This window comes from Vipera ursinii (genome assembly GCF_947247035.1).
Source record: "Vipera ursinii genome assembly, chromosome: 2".
In the NCBI taxonomy this organism is placed as follows: Eukaryota; Metazoa; Chordata; class Lepidosauria; order Squamata; family Viperidae; genus Vipera; species Vipera ursinii.
In genome coordinates this window covers 270,147,841-270,166,676 of record NC_139513.1, presented here as the reverse complement: position 1 = coordinate 270,166,676, position 18,836 = coordinate 270,147,841, and the positions used below count along the sequence as shown (strand labels likewise).

Here is an 18,836-nt window from a genome sequence, read left to right as displayed (position 1 = left end):
TTCTTCTTCTTCTTCCAATGAATTTGACAAATAAATACATTTTATGTTAAAGCATTTTTCCCCCATAAAATTAAACAATACTATGGTTTCTCTACATCCAGCAAAGTACCTTTTTCTCACCATCATCTTCCTTCCTTTTATTGTTTAGTACCTGAGGAGTTTCAGATTTTGGCAAAGGAGAATGAAATTTAGCCCTAGTTTTTTTTTGTTCTTCACCAAATTGCTGACTGAAACCTTCAGGCAATGCATCTTTAAAAAGCAGAAACAGAATGTCAAATACTGAATGTTTACACATATATAGTTGACTATCTACTTATACATAGTTGATAATTATCTGTAGTTCTAAATTAGAATTACATCTTTAAAATCTTCCTTTTATTGTATAATTAATTCTATTCATATCATAATTTCAAAACTAAAGGTGGAATCTGGAGCTTTGTTTCTGGCAGCACAATAAAAGCAGGTGGCAAGCAAATCTGCTCTTTCTTTAATATCCCCTCCCCAATTCTCAAAAGCTATTTCAGAGAAATTCCCAACCTTTTAGATAACACAAGAATACTTGTGGGGAGTTGTAGTAAGAAAGTGAGGCAAAAGCCTCATTGTGGTAATAAAAAGTTTACAACACAATGCTGAATTCCATAATTTGTCCTTGCAAGCACCTATACTTACACTGGAAAAAGCAAGAGCTTTTATGAGTTTTTCCAAAGCCTTTTTTTTAAATAACCAGAAATACAAAATTGATAAGAATTATTTCTGTGTTTCTCTTTTTTAACAATACACTTAAACCATAATTAAATGGGTTTTTAGTTTAAAGTTTTTACACTTTCTTAGCCACAGTTAATAAAAATGTTACACAGCCTTTACACTTTAGAATGATTTCAAAAAATTATGTAACAGAAATACTTTTATGTAAATGTATGTATGAAATTATGATGCCCACACAAAGGACATTATGATTCTCACATACAAGTCAAGAATGTTTCTTTCTCACACAAGGATAGGCTCAGCCCTTCTCTGCTCATGGACTTTCTCTTTTTGATTTTTGATCTAGCTGATGAACCTGTTTATGCCCTCCTTTAGGCCTTATAATTGTAAGTATTATATAGCTATTGGTAGCACCATCCATCAATCTATTACCTAAAATATGCACCCATTATAATTATTTCTTAAAAGTCAAGAAATATTGTATCTCTGCTTCTGATACACCTATGGGATTCTCATTTCCCTTTGGACTGTCCCTTGTCATTTCATTGTCTACAACTGTCCTACATTTTTCCCATTATTAAAGAAAAAAACCCACTCAACTAGTTTAACTCTGTTGGTTTTCCTTCTAATATGCAGAACATCTAGTCGACCAAAAGAACATTTCTAAACCTTGGAAGTAGCTTGGCACTTCCTTGTTCTGAAACATTTTTTTAACTTTCCAGTCTCACTTGAATCCCTGACACTGAATAGTTGTCTCCTATCCAAATACTAAGTAGGTCTGATCCTGTTTACCTTTTTGAAAACCACCATATTTGGATAGTCATCTGCACGGATATGCATCTATAATTAATCTTAATTTTCAACTCCTAGAACAGCCAATAGAAACTTGAAATGGTCAATGTCAATTAATAAATACAGGTAATCAATGTATAGAAGGAAAATTCTTCCCTCTTTCCCTTCCTGCAGCCCCAAATCTGAAGGGAGACTTAGAAAATGTTTTATGTTTATATTGGATTTCGCAAAATTCATTAAAGCTGCCTTTATCATTACCATCGGATAGGTTCAAACACAGCCAGTCAAGTGCAGAATGTAGGTCGCCACCATACAAGATAGTATTATTCATAGCTTCTTCAATATCTTCAGTCTTGAAAGAAAATCCTTGCAAAGCCATGTATACATCCTATAAGCAACAATGCATTATGGAATATCAGAGGAAATCCGCAACTTTTCTTCTCTGCACAAAAAAAACTTATAAAATATGTTTCATTCCACTAGAAAACAGTGGAATGAAATTGTTATAATGAATAGTGAATAGTAAAATCTATGCCTACCAATCCTACATTTTGGAAAACATAGTTCTAGATTTCAAAAAAAGATCTAGCGTGGTATTGTAGCTGAAATTTTGAAGAGAAAAGTTCCTACTTGGTCATGGGGAATCTCTCAACCCAATCTTTCATACTGGGAGGTTACTCTGGAGATAAACTGAGGTAACTCCTGAAATACGTCAACTATCACATTGGCATATGCAGCAAAAGAAACTCCTAAGATGTTGTTTTACCAAGAATATAACTTTACTGATAGATCCATATAAGTACAGTAGAAGCAAAGCCAGTTCTCAAGTTTTTGCGTGAAAAACTGCGTAGTTAAAATCCCCCTTTCCCCCCCTGGGACACCCGCTGTCCATTGTCCACCAATCCAGTATAATCTCTTTGTTTTGGGAAACTGTCTGCTCAGCTCAGAAGGCTCTCATCGTTCGACCTTGAGGTGTTGAGATTTTCCCAGACCACAGATGGTGCACATGAATTCCTCAATTCTATCCCAGCTGCTCATACATTCCAATCATACCCCTTCCTGGTTTCTGTTGTCTGGCTGTGAGCAACAGTTCACAGCGAGTCAACTATGGCAATATGTTTCAAGCAGTGGTGGGATTCAAATATGTGAACAACTAGTTCTCTGTGTGGATGCTGCTTCTGGAAGTCCATTTTGGGCCTCAGCAACAAAAAATTAGCTACCGGTTCTGCCGAAGTGGTGCGAACCGGCTGAATCCCACCACTGAGTTTAAAGGAGAAAAAAAACTAGTATAAATGTGGGGAACCATTGTTGGTCAAAGGAATCAGATTTAAAAGTTTAAATTTTCTTTCACAGAGTTGTTCTTTCCCTGAAACAGTAAGCCTGAAGCATGGGAATGTTTTTTTTTTTTTTATCTTCAGGCATCACCGAATTCCCAAGTGAGTAGCTACGGCAAAAAGCAAATGTACACAACTGCCACTACTGCACACTTTATTCAAGTTTACTTTCAAAAAGTATCCAGAAAGTTCAGTCAATACAAAACTTAGCAGGAAGTTTATTTACCAGTGACTAGTAATGGAATCAGATTAATAATAAATTAAATTTATATGTTGCCCAATTCCCAGTGACTCTCTGCAGTTTACAATTGCTAAAAACATTTAAAAACAAAGATCAGCACAAAACAATATGGTCAGATCTGGATGGACCAAATATCCATACCACTTATTTGGAAATAGTTTCTCCCCATCCAAACTTGCACAGTCCCCAGGCACTGGGACAGAACCTTGGACAGCCTCACTTGGCTGATTCAGAGTCAAGTATCGTCAATGTTATGACCACATAGAAAGACGCTCACTAGTTGCCCATTGTATTCTAAGTACCAGTACTAGTGTTAATCTCTAAAGCTCTAACCAGGGTGTAAGATCTGCAAGAAAGGCTATTTTGCAGATACTCCTTGTTTTATTCATTCATTTACTAGATATGAAGCAAAAGCCTTCTCTTGTAATAGTCTCGGGCTACAGAATTCACTCTCTCAGAGTTGAAGTTGGATCCAACCCTATCAGCCTTTAGAAAAGTCATCAAGATATGTTTCTTCAACAAACCCTTAGTTATCTCACTACTTGAAGTGTCTTGATTTTTAATTTCCATGGGTTAGAATTTATTTGCTTATTTGATTTGCTACCCATTTGCTTCAAGGTGACTCAAATTACTTTCACAGGTTTTTTTTTAATGTTTGCTACCCAACTGTTAATTTGAACAGGAAAACTAGAGAAAACAATGAAATACTAAATAAAATTAATTATAAATAAGCAAAACCAATACAAAACACAATACATGGAAAAGTAGGAAAGTCGATTATAATGTTGCAAGAACCTGAAATACTGAATACTGAAAGTAAACAAATTAATCATCTTTGCCTTCCTTATGTCAGTTTAATATATCAAATAAATGGACTACAAATCATTAACAGACTATAATATAGAAGCCTTTATCTTCTCTGGAGAATGTATATAATTGATTTCACTTAAAAGATATGTTAAATATCAATGCACAGAAAGAGTCTCCAATTTTACCTGTAATTTTTTAGCAGTTAATCTTCTAGAAATCATTCCTTTTTCACCAGTTTGTTTTTTATGCTCATTGATTATGGCAATAATCCTTTTTTCCAAATTACTATTAATTATAACCTGAAATGAAAGAAAAACCTGGTTACAAGCTTTAAAAATTATTGAACAAAGCACATTCACAGCTAGAGATTCAGCCCAATGGTATGCACTTGAATACTTTTTCTATATATTTATGAAAAAGGTTACTGACCTGTGCATATATTTTATTTGCTAAATTTACTTAATAAATACATTTAATATTAATTTATTAAAATTTTATATAATTTTTCAATTTAGGACTCCAGTCTGTTATGTATATTCCTGCTCCCTCCCCAAAGAATTATTTTTCTGTCTAACAAATCATCTCACCTTAAGAATAGACTCATCTGTACTTGCACTGGAGTCAACTGCAGAACCAAAGCTATATGTTTTGGGACCTGTATAATTAAGCAAAGAATTATTTGACAAAGCCAATGTAAGAGTCTAGTACAGCATTCTAGTCTCCGTAAGGCAAATCAAAAATCTAAGCAAGACACAAAAGTACTGACCAATGATAGCATTACTCATATTTTTAAAATATCCAGGTTAATGCTCATAAAATCTTACTTTTTTGCAAGCTGTGTAACTAATTACAGATGCCCAGAGCTTGATATAATATGGGTGGCTATATGTTTTAAATGAATAAAGTTCCTGTTATTCCTTTAATTTCCCACCATCCTACATCCACCTTCACTGAATTATGTTCTACCTCTATCATTGTTCTCATACCCTATATAACAGGGGTGTCAAACTCAATTTCATTGAGGGCCGTATCAGCATTGCGGTTGCCCTCAGGGGGCCGGGTGGGTAGGGCCAGGGTGGGCGTGGCTAGAGTGCATATGGCCTACTGGGTGGGCGTGGCCAGCTCTGCATGTTCGCATCAAGGGTGCCTATGGGGGCCTGGGCAGGAGTGGGACAGATCTGAGGGTCTCTGGCAGAAGGAGGGTCTCTGGGCCAGGGCCAAGGCAGTGGGGGCCATTCCTCACTGTTTCCAGGATGGCTTCGCGGGCCGCATGAAACCACTTCGCGGGCCGGATCCAGCCCCCGGGCCTTGTGTTTGACATGTCTGCTATATAATTTTATATATTTCTCTTATTACATATTTGCTATGTTAACAGCAGATTAACTTGAAGTTCATAAGAGAATTATTCTGCACAGGGGGAAAATACAACACTCTTAAATATCAGCAGATTCAAGAAATGTGTGTTTTGTTGATTTCATTGTAAATGAAAAGATAGAGCTGTTTGTTTTTATTTGCAACTAATTCTGGATTACTGCTACTGGGTTAATTTGTGGATAAAGCAAATGGAAACATTTATAACTTCTAACACATTTTGAGTTTCATATTCATCTGAGGCCACAAAATATCCAGAATTCAAGTACTCTTTTGTAGTTTATAACCAAGCATCCAGAGATAGCCTTTAGTTTTATAATTTGAGTTTTTCTGTTAGATTTATTTATTTATTTATTTAATTTAATTTAATTTGTATACCTCCCTTCTCCGGAAGGACTCAGGGCGGTGAACAGGGCCATAAAGACCAAAATACAACATTAAAAACAAATTAAACCCTAGTGCCCAAATGTAGAAATAAATTACATTAAAACAATAATTAAAACCCAAACCCATCAGACCAGGCCGGCTTGTTCAAGCTTACTGCTAAGCTTGTAAGCCGCCCTGAGTCTTCGGAGAAGGGCGGGATATAAATGGAATTAAAATAAATAAAATAATAAATAAATAAAATAGGTTTTTATGTTAGCAACCAGACCAAGGTTTAGTCAGAAAAAAAGCATACAGTTAATGAGTTCAAAGGCTCAGGGCTGGTGAGAGATCCTGAGGGGATACCAGTAGTAGATTTGGAAGTGAAAAAAAAATCCCAGACGACAGTAATCAAACTAGTTCTTTACAGTTGACAAAATTGCCAAGAATCTAGCTGTGAAACTTTATTCATGCCTACAACAGAAAGGGGCCCCATTTCCTACACGTCGGATGGAAAGCTTAAAATATACTGAGGCTCAAATTTATAAAGTTTAAACAGAAAAGGACTTTCTTCTATGTCCCACCACCTTCCCTTAGTGAACCTGGAGTACGATGGGGGGGGGGGGGAGGAGAATCACAATTGGCTTCTATTTCAACACTGGAGCGGCAGCACAGGCAACCCAGTTAACAGATAACTAATTATCCTTTTTCCAGCTCCGAGATGCAGTTCACCGGGACCAGCCTCCCCCAACCGAAAGCCCAGCGGGCGGGTCAGCCTAAAACGTCCCACCTGCAGAAACCTCGCTTGAGGGAATCGGATCTCCGTCCTGCCCCTTTCGGCCCCACCACTCCCAGGAGGCAACCGGGGAGCGAGTCCCACTGAATTCTACCAGGAAAGCCGACGGGCCAATTTCCCTCCGTGCCTCTCCTTTTCTCACGGGAGGGTACCTTGCTTAACACGTAGTTCCTTCCCGGCAGGGCTCGGCCGGGGCACCAGAGGTCTTTTGCAGGCAGCTTCTCCGGCGGCTCCCGATTCAGTCGCGGCGGCGCCCACCACTTTAGCCCGGGCTGCTGCTACCGTAGCGGGATGCACGGCGCCCGCTCCTGCCGCCCCGCTGCCGCCCTTGTGCTTCTTGTTCTTGCCGCCCATGACCGAGACACGCTCGCCTCCACCGCGAGCTCCAGAACAAGCTCTCACGCCGCTTCTGCTTACATCCGGGAATGAGCCGCCGCCGCCATCACCCTTTTGATTGGATCAGGGCGAGGGACGGGCAGTCACTTCCGCCCAAAAACTAAGACAATGTGGCTCGCTCTCTGTTAGATTGCAACCTAAGTCCTTCGCCTCTCGCTCTTCCAAAAGAATTGCTTTAGAAATTTGATAGAGATAAAACTACCTCACGGCTTTGACAAGTCGTTTCGGTTATATATATATTTTTACTAATATTTTAACGTTGCGGAAAAGGTTTTATAAAAGTAAATATTAAAATGAAAAAAAAAATCGTTCTTCACTTCTTATCTCTATGAGCAACCGGCGGGCGTCAACGTCGATCGGAAGTTTAGCTGCAGCCGATCTAGCCCTTCTGTACTCTATCGTCGTTTACCCTTGGCGTGTTGTTGAGGGGGTGGGGCCGCTGCTGCGCGCTCGCGGGGAAGATGGCGGACGCTTTCGGGGATGAGTTGTTCAGCGTGTTCGAAGACGACGCCGCCTCCAGCTCTGGCTTGAAGGAAACCAAGGGGACCCCCGAGGCAGCCACTTCAAGCAAATTAGGGTGAGGAACAAGCGAGGGTTGAAGAGATTAGGGACGGGATCTCTTCCTAGTAGTAAACTTGAGTGTTTTAGTCTTTCGGGTTCCTCAGATGCAGGTTTATACTGCAGCAGGCAAGATAGAATCTCTGAGACGTTTTCTTACTACTAAGAACCAAAGGAAAAAAAAGGATCTCCCTACAGGCCTTGATTTCATGTCCTGTTTACTTTTTCATCCATGTGGGACCAGGATGCGCGAAATACAGAGAGCCGACGTGTTGCATGCAGTTTTTCAGTTATTTATTTTATTTATTTTATTACATTTATATACCGCCCTTTCCCGAAGGACTCAGGGAGGTTTACAGGGTGATTAAAAACAAAAATACAAAAGTTGTTGGATTGGTGAATTCAGGTTCAGCCACAGGGCTCGCCAAATTACTTTGGGCCAGTCGCTTTCCCTCACTATATTACGTGGTTCTTGTGGGGTTAAAATAAAAGGGACCTACCAAATTTGAGCCTTTTTCAAATTCTGGATGGAAGCTGTGATATAAATCTAAAAGAATGCTGTAAATGAAACAGGTATAGAGGATAACGTGTCCCCCCCATCTGACCTCCACGAAAGTTCCTTTGGTGTGTGATACTTCCGGTTCCCCATTTTGGGGGGGTTCTCAGACACATTAATAGGGTTTGGTTCCTTTCTTGAGTGTTCATCGTTTTACTTGTTGAATATTCAAAGGAATATTACCCATTTGGGCAGTTGGTTCCTCATGCTGCAGTGCAACCTATTCAGAAAGATGATGGTCTTTCCCCCAGTTTGGGCACTGTTACGAGGTAATGTATTAGGGGAATAATGCTTTTGGGAATTTTTATTTCATTAGTGCAATATTGGATATTCAAGCAGAGTTTGTTGATATGTTGGGCAGATTCATCAGAGCTGATTCCTGGCCCCTGTTTTTTTATGTTTCCATTTAGAAAACAACGAGATGGCAAATCTGTGGCCCCTGCAAATATCCAAGCCAAAAAAAAGCGTGATGCAGAATTTAATAGTGCAGATATTACAGCTTTGGGAAAAAGACCAAAGTTGGAAGACCTCTCTACGGATGATCTTAAGTAAGAATGAGTTGTACATATTAGACTTGGAAATGCTTATGTTTTTTTAAGAATGGAAGAGATAATGATTTGTGTGCAATTGCAAAAAAAATACAGTAAAAGACATACATTAGAAGCTATTATAATGTTTTATCATCTAACACTGCTTGCATTAGAAATGGTGTTGTTAAGCAGTTCTGTATTTTCCATTGCTCCCAGTGAGTAGAACAAATCTTACTCCAGGTAAGAATTGATGCAAAAATTGCTGGGAAAAATGTATCTGAAGCATTTTAAATGTTTAAGAAAAGTAAAAAATATCGGTAGTCTTTGATCTGTGACTGTTCGTTCAGCAGGTTTTTGCTAAACAAAGGAACTTACATCCCATGCCTGAAATTATGGTCATTTCAGCACCACAGTCATGTGATCAAAATTTGAGCACTTGGCAGCACTGCCTATACTTACAACTAGAGGCACTTCAGTTCCTTCCACGTATCTATTTCTCCCCATCTATGCCTTTTTGCCTCATGTACTCTGTTGCCCCAGCTAACCTTCCTGTCTTCTTTCTCTCCTTGCTGATGGAGTGTACCTGGTCTGACTCTTCTTGCCAAGAAACACTTTGCAGAAGCTGGCAAAAGCAAGTCCCTTTGTGCAAAAGCACACCTCTTCGGGTGAAGCTAGTAAAAGCAAGTCCTTTTGGACCATGCTGCTAGGCCATGCTGGGCTGGGGCTTTCTGGTACACTATGGATCTTGGGCTGCTTCTTGCTTGCTTCTTGTGGCATCCTGGGCTGGGTTTCCTGGTGCATCACAAGAAGTAGATGCAAACAAGCAAGGTGTTTTTCAAAAGGCAGTTTTGGACTTTCTTGGTTTTTTTCTCTTGAAAATATTTCACTTCTCATACAAGAAGCTTCTTCTGTTCTGACTGAATGGTGGGGAATAGAAGGATTTGTATTCTTGCACTCATCTGGTCATTAGCACCCTGAAGGTTGGTTGTTAGGTCTCTGAAAGTCATTGAGGCCCCTTGGGGTACCCTCAGGGTCACCTGAATCAAAGTGCAAATGGATGTGGAATCTTGGGACTGCTGAAAGGACTGTTGTAGACAGGAGATAGATGGTGCCTTATCCCTCCTCTGTTAAAAGAAGTCTCTTTAGTTTGAATATAGATGGCCTCTTTGACCCCTCTTTCAAACTAGTGGTCCTTTCTGTCCAGAATGTGGACTTGGATGTATGGATAATGATCATTATTAGCATAATTAATCTTTAAAAGTAAAGTATAACATACATATTTCGTTACTGACTGGTAAATTAATGTGGTTTTCATTTCAGTTTGGCAGATGTGATGCCAAAAGTAAAAGTACAAGCTGTTGAAACAATTGAAGGCTGTACACATGAGGTGAGTGTGAGATTGGTGGGGGTGATGCTGTTTTATATAGTGCTACTATTATGAGTTGAGAATACTATTAAATAGAAATCTACTTAGCAATAGTTTGCTTTTCTGTGTGAGGGTAAGTAATGGGAAAAGAAAAAGGAGACATTTTTGAATACTGTTATAATATGAGCTAAATGTTCATATTAAACATATACTCTGATTTCCATTTCTTTCTAAAACTAAAATGTAAGGGAACCCAAGCACTTTCTAAAGGTAGGAGGTAAATAGAAATGAGATTGATATTGTGATATTCATTAATTTAGCTGTTTACTTAAGAGAAAGAGTAGATAGAGCTTTCTAGATCTCCCTTGTTTAAAAACAGACATTTTGTAGCATAAAATTGTAAATTATTTCTAGGAGCTAAGCTTACAACATTAAGGTTTATGGGCAATTTACCTCTTTATTGACCAAATTAACCAGAGAAAGACATTATAGAGTACTCTTTCATAAGGAACAGAGATGATTGTGAGCTCTGGAAAAAGAGTTAATAATATTACTGTTTTGAAATGTTCTTGAAGTAACTAGTAATGCAAAATCAACAAGTTGAGGGGATCCATAACCTTAGTTGGAACGAAAGTACAGATAGTCCTCAACATGTAACCATAAAAGAGTCTACTTGTTACTGTGATATGTTATGACTGTCATAAAATGGGTCAGTCACATAACTGACTCAATTTTTCAGTGTTTTTTCGCAGTAGTTATTAACCTAGTCCATGGTTGTTAAGTGAACATTGCTGTCTTTAAGCAAACCAATTGTTCCCTGTGGATGTGGTTTTGCTAAAAATCAGAAACAGGTTCCAGTTTTCAGCAGTCATACAACATGGCCATGTGACTGCGGGACATTTCAAATGTCATCTTGCTGAACACCGAAAATTTTGTCACATGACTGCAAATTGAGCCCAAATACCGGAATTTCAAGTCAAGGTACATGTCTGGTCAGAAGTAGATGACAATCTGTAATTGTTAAGGCTTATAAACAGAGACATTAATTTAAATCATTTGAAATTATTTTGTTTCTCATACAAAAACAGACAGGTTAAGATATTGGAGATGTGCTGGGAAAACCCTGGTTTGTGTGTACTGTCATTTATAGAGCAAGTGACTTTGGGCCAGTCATTCTCCCTCAGTCCTGCCTACGTCCCTTATTTTGGAGGGAGCATTATTTATTTATTTTTATTTTAATTCGATTTATATACTGCCCTTTTCCCGAGGGACTCTGCTTCAAACATTATGAACATTGTTACTGGAAAATAATATAAATGACTGGAGAATATTTTTTACTAGGTTGCTCTTCCTGCAGATATGGACTTCGTAGCCCTGAAAGCAAGAACTGGGAAAGCTGCAAAGGTTTGTAATTTACAAGTCTTATTCTTTTAATTTTATAGCTAATTGCGAAGAATGGACAACGGATAAAATGGCAGTTATTTGTGTAGACATAAACATTTTGGGGGGGTTGGTTTTATCTGAAAGTTAATGAAATGCTAATATCAATCATTTTAATAGTTGAAACTAATATGAATAAAACAGTGTTGGAATTTCTCTGGTTATTTGACTGGAAGATAGTTAAATGTGGGTCATACAGTTTCAGTTAATTACAGGAGCACATAATTCCACTGACTATTCAATTCTGCACTTCTGTTGAATGTATAGAAGCATGTTAATACATTGTTCTTAGGAAAGCTGTACTTCAAGAGAATTGTTCAAATAAGGATTTTTAGAAAGTTTTTAAAAATTAAAGTTCTTGTGTTTTAAAGATACATCTTTTGCATCCTTAGTCCCAAATTATCAATTTGGGGCAAAGATAACTGGTTTCAAAGATAACTGTGTATTAGTTGTTCTTATACCATTACTTCATCACATCTGTTGCATTATGATTGTTGAGGATATTAATTTCCAGAATATCTGTAGAATGGCTTTTTTAAAAAAAACAAGAAACCAATACAAACCAAACTAATATATGGAAAAGAATTGTGCCAATTTGCAATCAGTTCTGGAATTTATATAACTTTTTCTTCTTTTTAGGAATATCCGTTCATTCTTGATGCTTTTCAAAGAGAAGCTCTTTTGTGTGTGGATAATAATCAGTCTGTTTTAGTATCTGCTCATACCTCAGCAGGGAAAACTGTATGTGCAGAGTAAGTAGGTCTCTGATGGATTTAAAAATAAACACTAAATTCTACCCTTAAGTAAAGTAATGGTAAAGTAATTTAACTCTACATTTATCATATTTCCATTTTGTTTGTATATTTTTATATACATATTTAATGTGAAGCTAGTTTTGTATTTCTAAACTATAGATCAATAGTTACAAAAATATGGAGTAAAGAGAAAATGATTGGGGTGTGTGGGAACATGGAGGAATGATTGGCAGCTGTTTAATTCTTTTTTAAAATTAGTTTGCTGTACAGATTTGCATACCTTGCTTCATTTTCTTTCAAAATAATTTTTGTCCTGGAAATCTGTTTCAATGTTGTATTTCTGTCAGATTTATAGAACACACAATTCTTTTCAAGCGTTTAGTACTATTATAATATTGCATATATTGTTTAAAGGAAATAAAATATTTAAGATTCCTAACATTGGGATATTTTATTGGATTTAAACAATAAAACAGCTATTATAAACAATAATAAAATGATTGCAAAGCATATCAATTCATTATGAATATTGCATATGTACTACAGGTATGCCATTGCTTTGGCTTTAAGAGAAAAACAGCGTGTGATATTTACCAGTCCTATTAAAGCTCTTAGTAACCAAAAATATCGTGAGATGTATGAAGAATTTCAAGATGTTGGATTGATGACTGGGGATGTCACCATCAATCCTACGGCATCTTGCCTTGTAATGACCACAGAGGTAGGTCTGGTTGTTAAACTTTCCTGTGCTGGTTTTTGAGCTCTCTGTTATACTATGTATATGCTTGTACAAAACATTGAATTGCATGCCATATGGTTCAGTTTAAACCCTGTGTTGTTTAACATATTATCAACGTAATAAAGCCACCTGGAGTCACCACGTGTGACTTTGATGGCCATATAAGTTTGGATATGGAATTGGAGATTATGATTATCTGATGCATTCTATTATGATTATCAGATTTACTCTAGATCAGGGGTCCCGAATCCCCGGTCTGTGGACCAGTACCGGGCTACAGCATACCAGCAACCGGTCCACACAAACAAGCAAAGCCCCATCCACGGGATGCAGGCAATATACAAAACCACGCCCCCTCCGGTCCACGGAAAAACCTCTCTCCACGTAACCGGTCCCTGGTGCCCAAAAGGTTAAGGACCTCTGCTCTAGATTATCAATTCCTCTAGCAGCCTGGGTCACAATTCATCTAGCCCCACTGACTTGAATTTCTTCAAAGCAGAAGCAGATGTTTTCTCACCACTTTTCTTACCCATTTTGATCATTTTTCTTCTGCCTCACATGGTGCAGCTTCTGAGAAATTGGACTTTTTGAAAAAAAAATACATACAAAATAGGACTCAGTTCAGCCTTCTCTCTGTTATCACTAACTTGGTATCTTCTATTCTCAAATCAACAATTTCCTTGACTTCCTCTTGTTCTGCCTATGTCTAAAGAACTCTTTCTGTTAATTTTGCAAATCTCAGCTCGTTCTGGACCAAATGCTTCTTGACCTTATCCTTCAGATTATTTCCTAATAATCTCTTTTATTATTTCCTCTGCCTTTGTTACACGCTCCTCTATTTTTAAAAAGTTCTTCTCATTTCTCAATTTATCAAAGAGTTATTTATACAACCATGCTGGTTTCATCATCTTCTTCCCATTTTTCTTTTCTTGGTGTTTAGTGTTTAATTAACTTTTCAGAATTTTTCCTTTCAGGATTTTCATCCATGGAATCCTTACTTTTTCCCTTAGCTTCTGGAAGTCAGTTCTCTTGAAATATTGAACACTAATCTGACTACTTCCTCACTTGCAGTTTGATAAATTTTAGGATTGCATGGTTACTCTCTCCCACATTTCCTACAACTTCCTGAACCATTTCTTTCCTGTTAGTAAGTAGTAAGTCTAGTATAAGTTGGTCCTTTAGTTCCATCTTCTATCTTTTGGATAACGGGATTGAGTGCAAAGTACATCAAGAACCTGTGGATGTCCCACATGCAACAGTTAGAATCTTATTTTTATCAATATGGTTGAAAACTCTATTACCACAATGCATGTTTTCTGCATACTTTGACCATCTGGTTTGCAAAATTTTCATTTATATCTTCTGGGTGGTCTGTAGTTTGACATAATAGTGTCATTTCCACCACCACCCCACCACCCCTTTTTTTCTTTAATATTCACCCAGCTTCATTTAGCAAGATTTTCATTCTTGGTGAAAGAATGAAGATGTGGCCATTCTTTACATATAATACAGCCTCCCTCCTCTTTTGATAGATATATCTCTTTTCAAACAATTACCGTATATTCAGTAATAAGTTCTATCCCTCTTTGAAGCGTGCCAATTCCAACAATTTCTGCCTGTTCACACATTTGAACACAGTGGGCATATTACAGTTATATGTTGTCATCTTGTGGGACATAGGAAGTATGCCTTCTGTGCCTTTGTCCCTGCCCTTTAGAACAGCACCCCCCTAAGTTACTTATGGTACCTATCCTTCAGATGTTCTATTAGTCTCTGAAGACCTGGCTCTGTTCCCATCCTTGGGTTTGGATGTTTGTGGGACCCCTGTTGAATTTTTTTCTAAATATTATTGATGTTTTGTCCAGATAGGCCTGTTTTTCTTTTATGATGTATATTCTTTTATAACCTATAAACCACTCAGAATCTTTTTATGTGGTCTCAAAATCTATAAATCTGACCAGATTCCATTTATGAAAATTGTCATATTTTCTTCTGCCCCAGCCTGCTAGGACTTCAGATGTGTCCTGTGTGTCCTCCATTCTCTGATCCCTTTTAAACTGCCATTCTTAAGTCTGTCTGTTGTATCCTTTCCTTGTCATTGCTTCCTTATTTGTTTTAGGTTTTATTGCCTTTGGGTTTATGTTAATATAATTCTGCTTATTGATTTCCTTCCCCCTCCAGATTTAGTTTAAAGCCTTGTTTGGATCTGCCCCTCATAAAAACTCTTTGAGGTCTTTATGAGGTGCAGATCCAAACAAGTGTGCTTGGCCCATTGCTTGCAACGTTCAATGGGTCATTTTCATTTATTTTTCTTTTTAGATCTTGAGAAGTATGCTTTACAGAGGTTCTGAGGTTATGCGTGAAGTTGCTTGGGTTATATTTGATGAAATTCATTACATGAGAAATTCAGGTACTATAATTTTGCATATTTATATATGAGTTTTTGTGTGTAGAAGCCTTGTACGATGAGCATGATGCTGTCCTGTGAATTTTTCTTTTCTAGAACGTGGTGTGGTATGGGAAGAAACCATTATTTTGCTCCCTGATAACGTTCACTATGTGTTTCTTTCTGCCACTATTCCAAATGCGCGTCAGTTTGCTGAATGGATATGTCATCTTCACAAACAGGTAAAATGTCTTTTTCTTCACCTTTACTTGCAGCAGTGCTGTTAACTCACTTAGTAGGCTGAGAGTTAGCTTTGGAATACCAAAGTAAAAAAAAAAATCATGTTGAAGGCATCAGCGGCAAGAATGATATAAAACAAGCTCAGTTTGATTGGTTGAGTATACGTGGCAAATGAGAACTGAGGTAATCAAGTCTGTACACAGGGAGAGTAGGTTTTTTTTAATGTGAAAGTTAAGTTGAGTGTATTATTTCAACCTAGTTTTAACTTCTACTAACATGTATTATTGGATTTATATTTTTGATTATTCTTGTGAATTCTTTATTAAGCCATAAGACTAGCAATTAGAAAAAAAAATAAAAAAGTAAAAAATAGAGTTGTGTAAGACACAAAAGAATGCAGATTTTCCAAATATGAGAATTTGTGATTTATGATTAATTGCAGATAGCAAAGTCCTGCTGCCAGCCTTAGGTGACTTAATTTGGATAAATGTAGAAATTAGGAATGTCGTATTGTATATAAAAGCATACAGAATATTTTTAAATAACTTAATTTTCTCTTTACCAGCCCTGCCATGTGATCTACACAGATTACAGACCGACTCCTTTGCAACATTATATTTTTCCAGCAGGGGGAGATGGACTTCACCTTGTAGTTGATGAAAATGTAAGGAACGATGTTTCTTTGAATGCTATTTTATTTATTTATATTTACTTTTATCTCACCATTATCTTTATAAATAATTCAAGATGACAAATACACAACACTCTTTCATCTTTCTATTTTCCCCACAACCCTGTGAGGTAGATTTGGCTGAGAGAAAGTGACCGGCTCAAAGTAACCTAGGAAGCTTTCATGCCTAAGGCGGGACTAGTACTCTTAGTGCTCTGGTTTCTGGTGTGGTGTTTAACCACTGGACCAAACTTGCACTCTTATATGTAAATATCAGGATCAAGTGCTGGAGAAAAAGAAGAAAGTACATTGAAGGTCTATACATGCTAGGATGCTTACTGTTCTGTTGAATTAATTATAGTCACTCTTTGGAATGCTCAGGTTGGCACTGGGATAATTAGGAAGAAGGGAATTAATGTATGTATTCATTGGAGGAGGAGACATTACAAGAGAGTAAACAAGCATACAATGCGGAATAGAAAACAGTGTGGTAGTGCTGGCAGCCCAGAGCTTAATCACTTGTAATCACTTCCTCTCCAATCTCTCCACTCTGCAAGGGGAGGAAAAAAACCAAGTCAGGGGCAGAACAATGCATACTGATTGTGGTGATCATGTGGATTGAAGGACCCTGGAAAGATCATAAATGCATGCACTAGTCAAAGTTATTTGTTTAGCACCTTAGTAAGTTTGAATGGTTGATGAACAGGGCAGTCACTAAGTAAAGCCAAGCTATAACCAAAATCTGTTTTTGCCTTCCAGGGTGATTTTAGAGAAGATAATTTTAATACGGCCATGCAGGTACTTCGTGATGCAGGTGATTTAGCCAAAGGAGACCAGAAAGGCAGGAAAGGAGGAACCAAAGGTTGGTATAAATTTTGTCAGATAAATATATTGCAAGGTTAGGCAGATGAAGTTAAAATGAACTAACTGCCGCTATTTCAGCTTCAAAATCTAAAATGTTTGCTGGAATTGCTGTCTTTGTAGGTCCCTCAAATGTATTTAAGATTGTAAAGATGATCATGGAAAGAAACTTCCAACCAGTAATTATATTCAGTTTCAGTAAGAAAGATTGTGAAGCCTATGCACTTCAGATGACAAAACTGGATTTCAACACAGGTGTGTATTGCTCACTTCTAAATGTTAATTTATTTTTCATCAATTTGCATTATTTCTTACTGATTTTTTAGTGAATACAATCTAAACAGATATGTGTTCTCTAGTCAAAAAAACTGGGACCAGCCAATAACTTTCTTTTCACCCCCTCTCTTTTGACAAATGATGTAGTAAAATCTGATTTTAAAATATGCCATGGTGCCCCTTAGTGTCATATTTCTTGTGATACTGGCCACCTTCTTAAAACATTTTATTTAGAATGTGGTTGTTTGTAATTTTAAATTTTAAAACACTTTGTTCTCAAGTATCAAGAGAATGCTTTTAAATAAGCAATACATAGAGAAGGAATAATATACATTTAGTGGTATTTAAGAAGGAAAAGGTCAAAACAGGTTCAGTTGACCAGCGAGTTTTTTCTTAACTGTAGTTAATAAGTTCACTTTTACTGAATACAAATTTACTTAAACTATTATATTTAATTTACTTTGACTTTTTTCAATTCCGTAATTTGTTATGAGATAGAGTACTCTGCAAAAAAAATCCCAGAAAAAATATCTGCCCATTATGGTGAGAAGAAATTTGTTACTGGCTTATTTAATATATGCCTAATATCTCTGTTAATTTATTTTCAGTGTTTCTGTTTAACAAACTTCTTGGTAGGCTTTGGTTCTAAACATGGCTATTTTGGAGGGGTAAGGAAAAAAGTTTATTCTTATCCTTTTGTCTTTCAGATGAAGAAAAAAGGATGGTTGAGGAAGTGTTTAACAATGCAATTGATTGTTTGTCTGATGAAGACAAGAAGCTCCCACAGGTGAGTGTTTAAGAGTACATGAGTTTATTTGCAGTTAACAACATAGAACCAATCCCTTTTTAAAAGTTTTTATATCCCCGCCTTTATTATTTTTATAATTACTTTATAAATAATGTAAGGCAGAGAACATACCTAATACTCCTGTTGTCAGCACCACAACAACCCTGTGAAGTGAATTGGGCCAAAAGTCACCCAGCCAGCTTTTGTAACTTAAGGCAGGGCAAAACTCAATTTCCTGGTTTTTAGCCTGGAGCCTTAATTACAAGACCAAACTGGTTCTCAGTTTCTTAGCAATGAATTAAGACCATACTAAATCTTTCCTTTAATTAATTTACAAAATAGAGAAAATCTGCAACAGCAAATGCATTTTTCATAGCCATACAGCCTATGTATTTGTTGTTCAGTTGCTAAGACGTGTCCCAACTCCTTGTGACCCCATGGATGATCTAAATCTTGGATTAAATTGGGTATAGAATTTGGTGACAATACTTTTTGTAAAATGACATAAAATGTCTACGTACCATTTTTATCTTTTATGTCACCTCACTGTGTTATTCCTTGCATTCAGTCCTAAATCTTTTATCTTTCAACACTTTATGCCATCTGACTCTTTTCTCTATATAGCCCCTTGAAACATCTTTCTCAGGGAAAAATTTAAGAAAATGGAATTAATAGGGTTATGCAGATTATTTGAGCGGAATGCAAAGTGCATTGATGTCAGGCAGTCCCCATCCTTGAAATTCAATGCAGCCACACACTCTGGTTTTTCCTGATTTCTGTCCATATACAGATAGTCCTTGACTTATGACCATGATTGAGCCTGGAATTATGGTTGTAAGTTGTGGCACTGTGTGACTGTGCCTG

The 18,836-nt window shown here is 37.1% G+C and overlaps 2 protein-coding genes across 10 annotated transcripts in view; one reads left to right on the top strand and one right to left on the bottom strand.

The window, feature by feature from the left end:
- Positions 1-6,876, bottom strand: part of DHX29 (DExH-box helicase 29) — a 36,897-nt gene extending 30,021 nt beyond the window's left edge. For 2 of the 5 annotated variants that reach the window (XM_083352584.1, XM_083352585.1), the window contains exons 1-5: positions 6,565-6,871; positions 4,470-4,537; positions 4,068-4,181; positions 1,756-1,885; positions 110-249 (exon numbers count right to left, since the gene is read on the bottom strand). In XM_083352584.1, the coding sequence (XP_083208710.1) occupies positions 110-249; positions 1,756-1,885; positions 4,068-4,181; positions 4,470-4,537; positions 6,565-6,766 (654 nt within the window). In that variant the 5' untranslated portion in view covers positions 6,767-6,871. Of the gene's footprint in view, positions 1-109; positions 250-1,755; positions 1,886-4,067; positions 4,182-4,469; positions 4,538-6,564 lie in introns of all 5 variants that reach the window. The other 3 variants (XR_014491200.1, XM_083352587.1, XM_083352586.1) reach the window with 3 other exon arrangements.
- A 370-nt stretch (positions 6,877-7,246) lies between these two features.
- The window catches only part of MTREX (Mtr4 exosome RNA helicase), a gene marked incomplete at its 3' end in the record, with an annotated part of 41,262 nt that continues 29,672 nt past the window's right edge, over positions 7,247-18,836 (top strand). For 4 of the 5 annotated variants that reach the window (XR_014491596.1, XM_083355531.1, XM_083355530.1 and 1 more), the window contains exons 1-12: positions 7,247-7,385; positions 8,333-8,470; positions 9,773-9,839; positions 11,160-11,222; positions 11,898-12,010; positions 12,560-12,734; positions 15,072-15,162; positions 15,256-15,380; positions 15,944-16,042; positions 16,808-16,910; positions 17,033-17,164; positions 17,893-17,972. Coding sequence is in view for 4 of the 5 variants with exons in the window: in XM_083355531.1 (XP_083211657.1) it covers positions 7,270-7,385; positions 8,333-8,470; positions 9,773-9,839; positions 11,160-11,222; positions 11,898-12,010; positions 12,560-12,734; positions 15,072-15,162; positions 15,256-15,380; positions 15,944-16,042; positions 16,808-16,910; positions 17,033-17,164; positions 17,893-17,972 (1,302 nt within the window). Of the gene's footprint in view, positions 7,386-8,332; positions 8,471-9,772; positions 9,840-10,469; positions 10,800-11,159; positions 11,223-11,897; positions 12,011-12,559; positions 12,735-15,071; positions 15,163-15,255; positions 15,381-15,943; positions 16,043-16,807; positions 16,911-17,032; positions 17,165-17,892; positions 17,973-18,836 lie in introns of those variants that run through there. The other variant, XM_083355533.1, reaches the window with a different exon arrangement.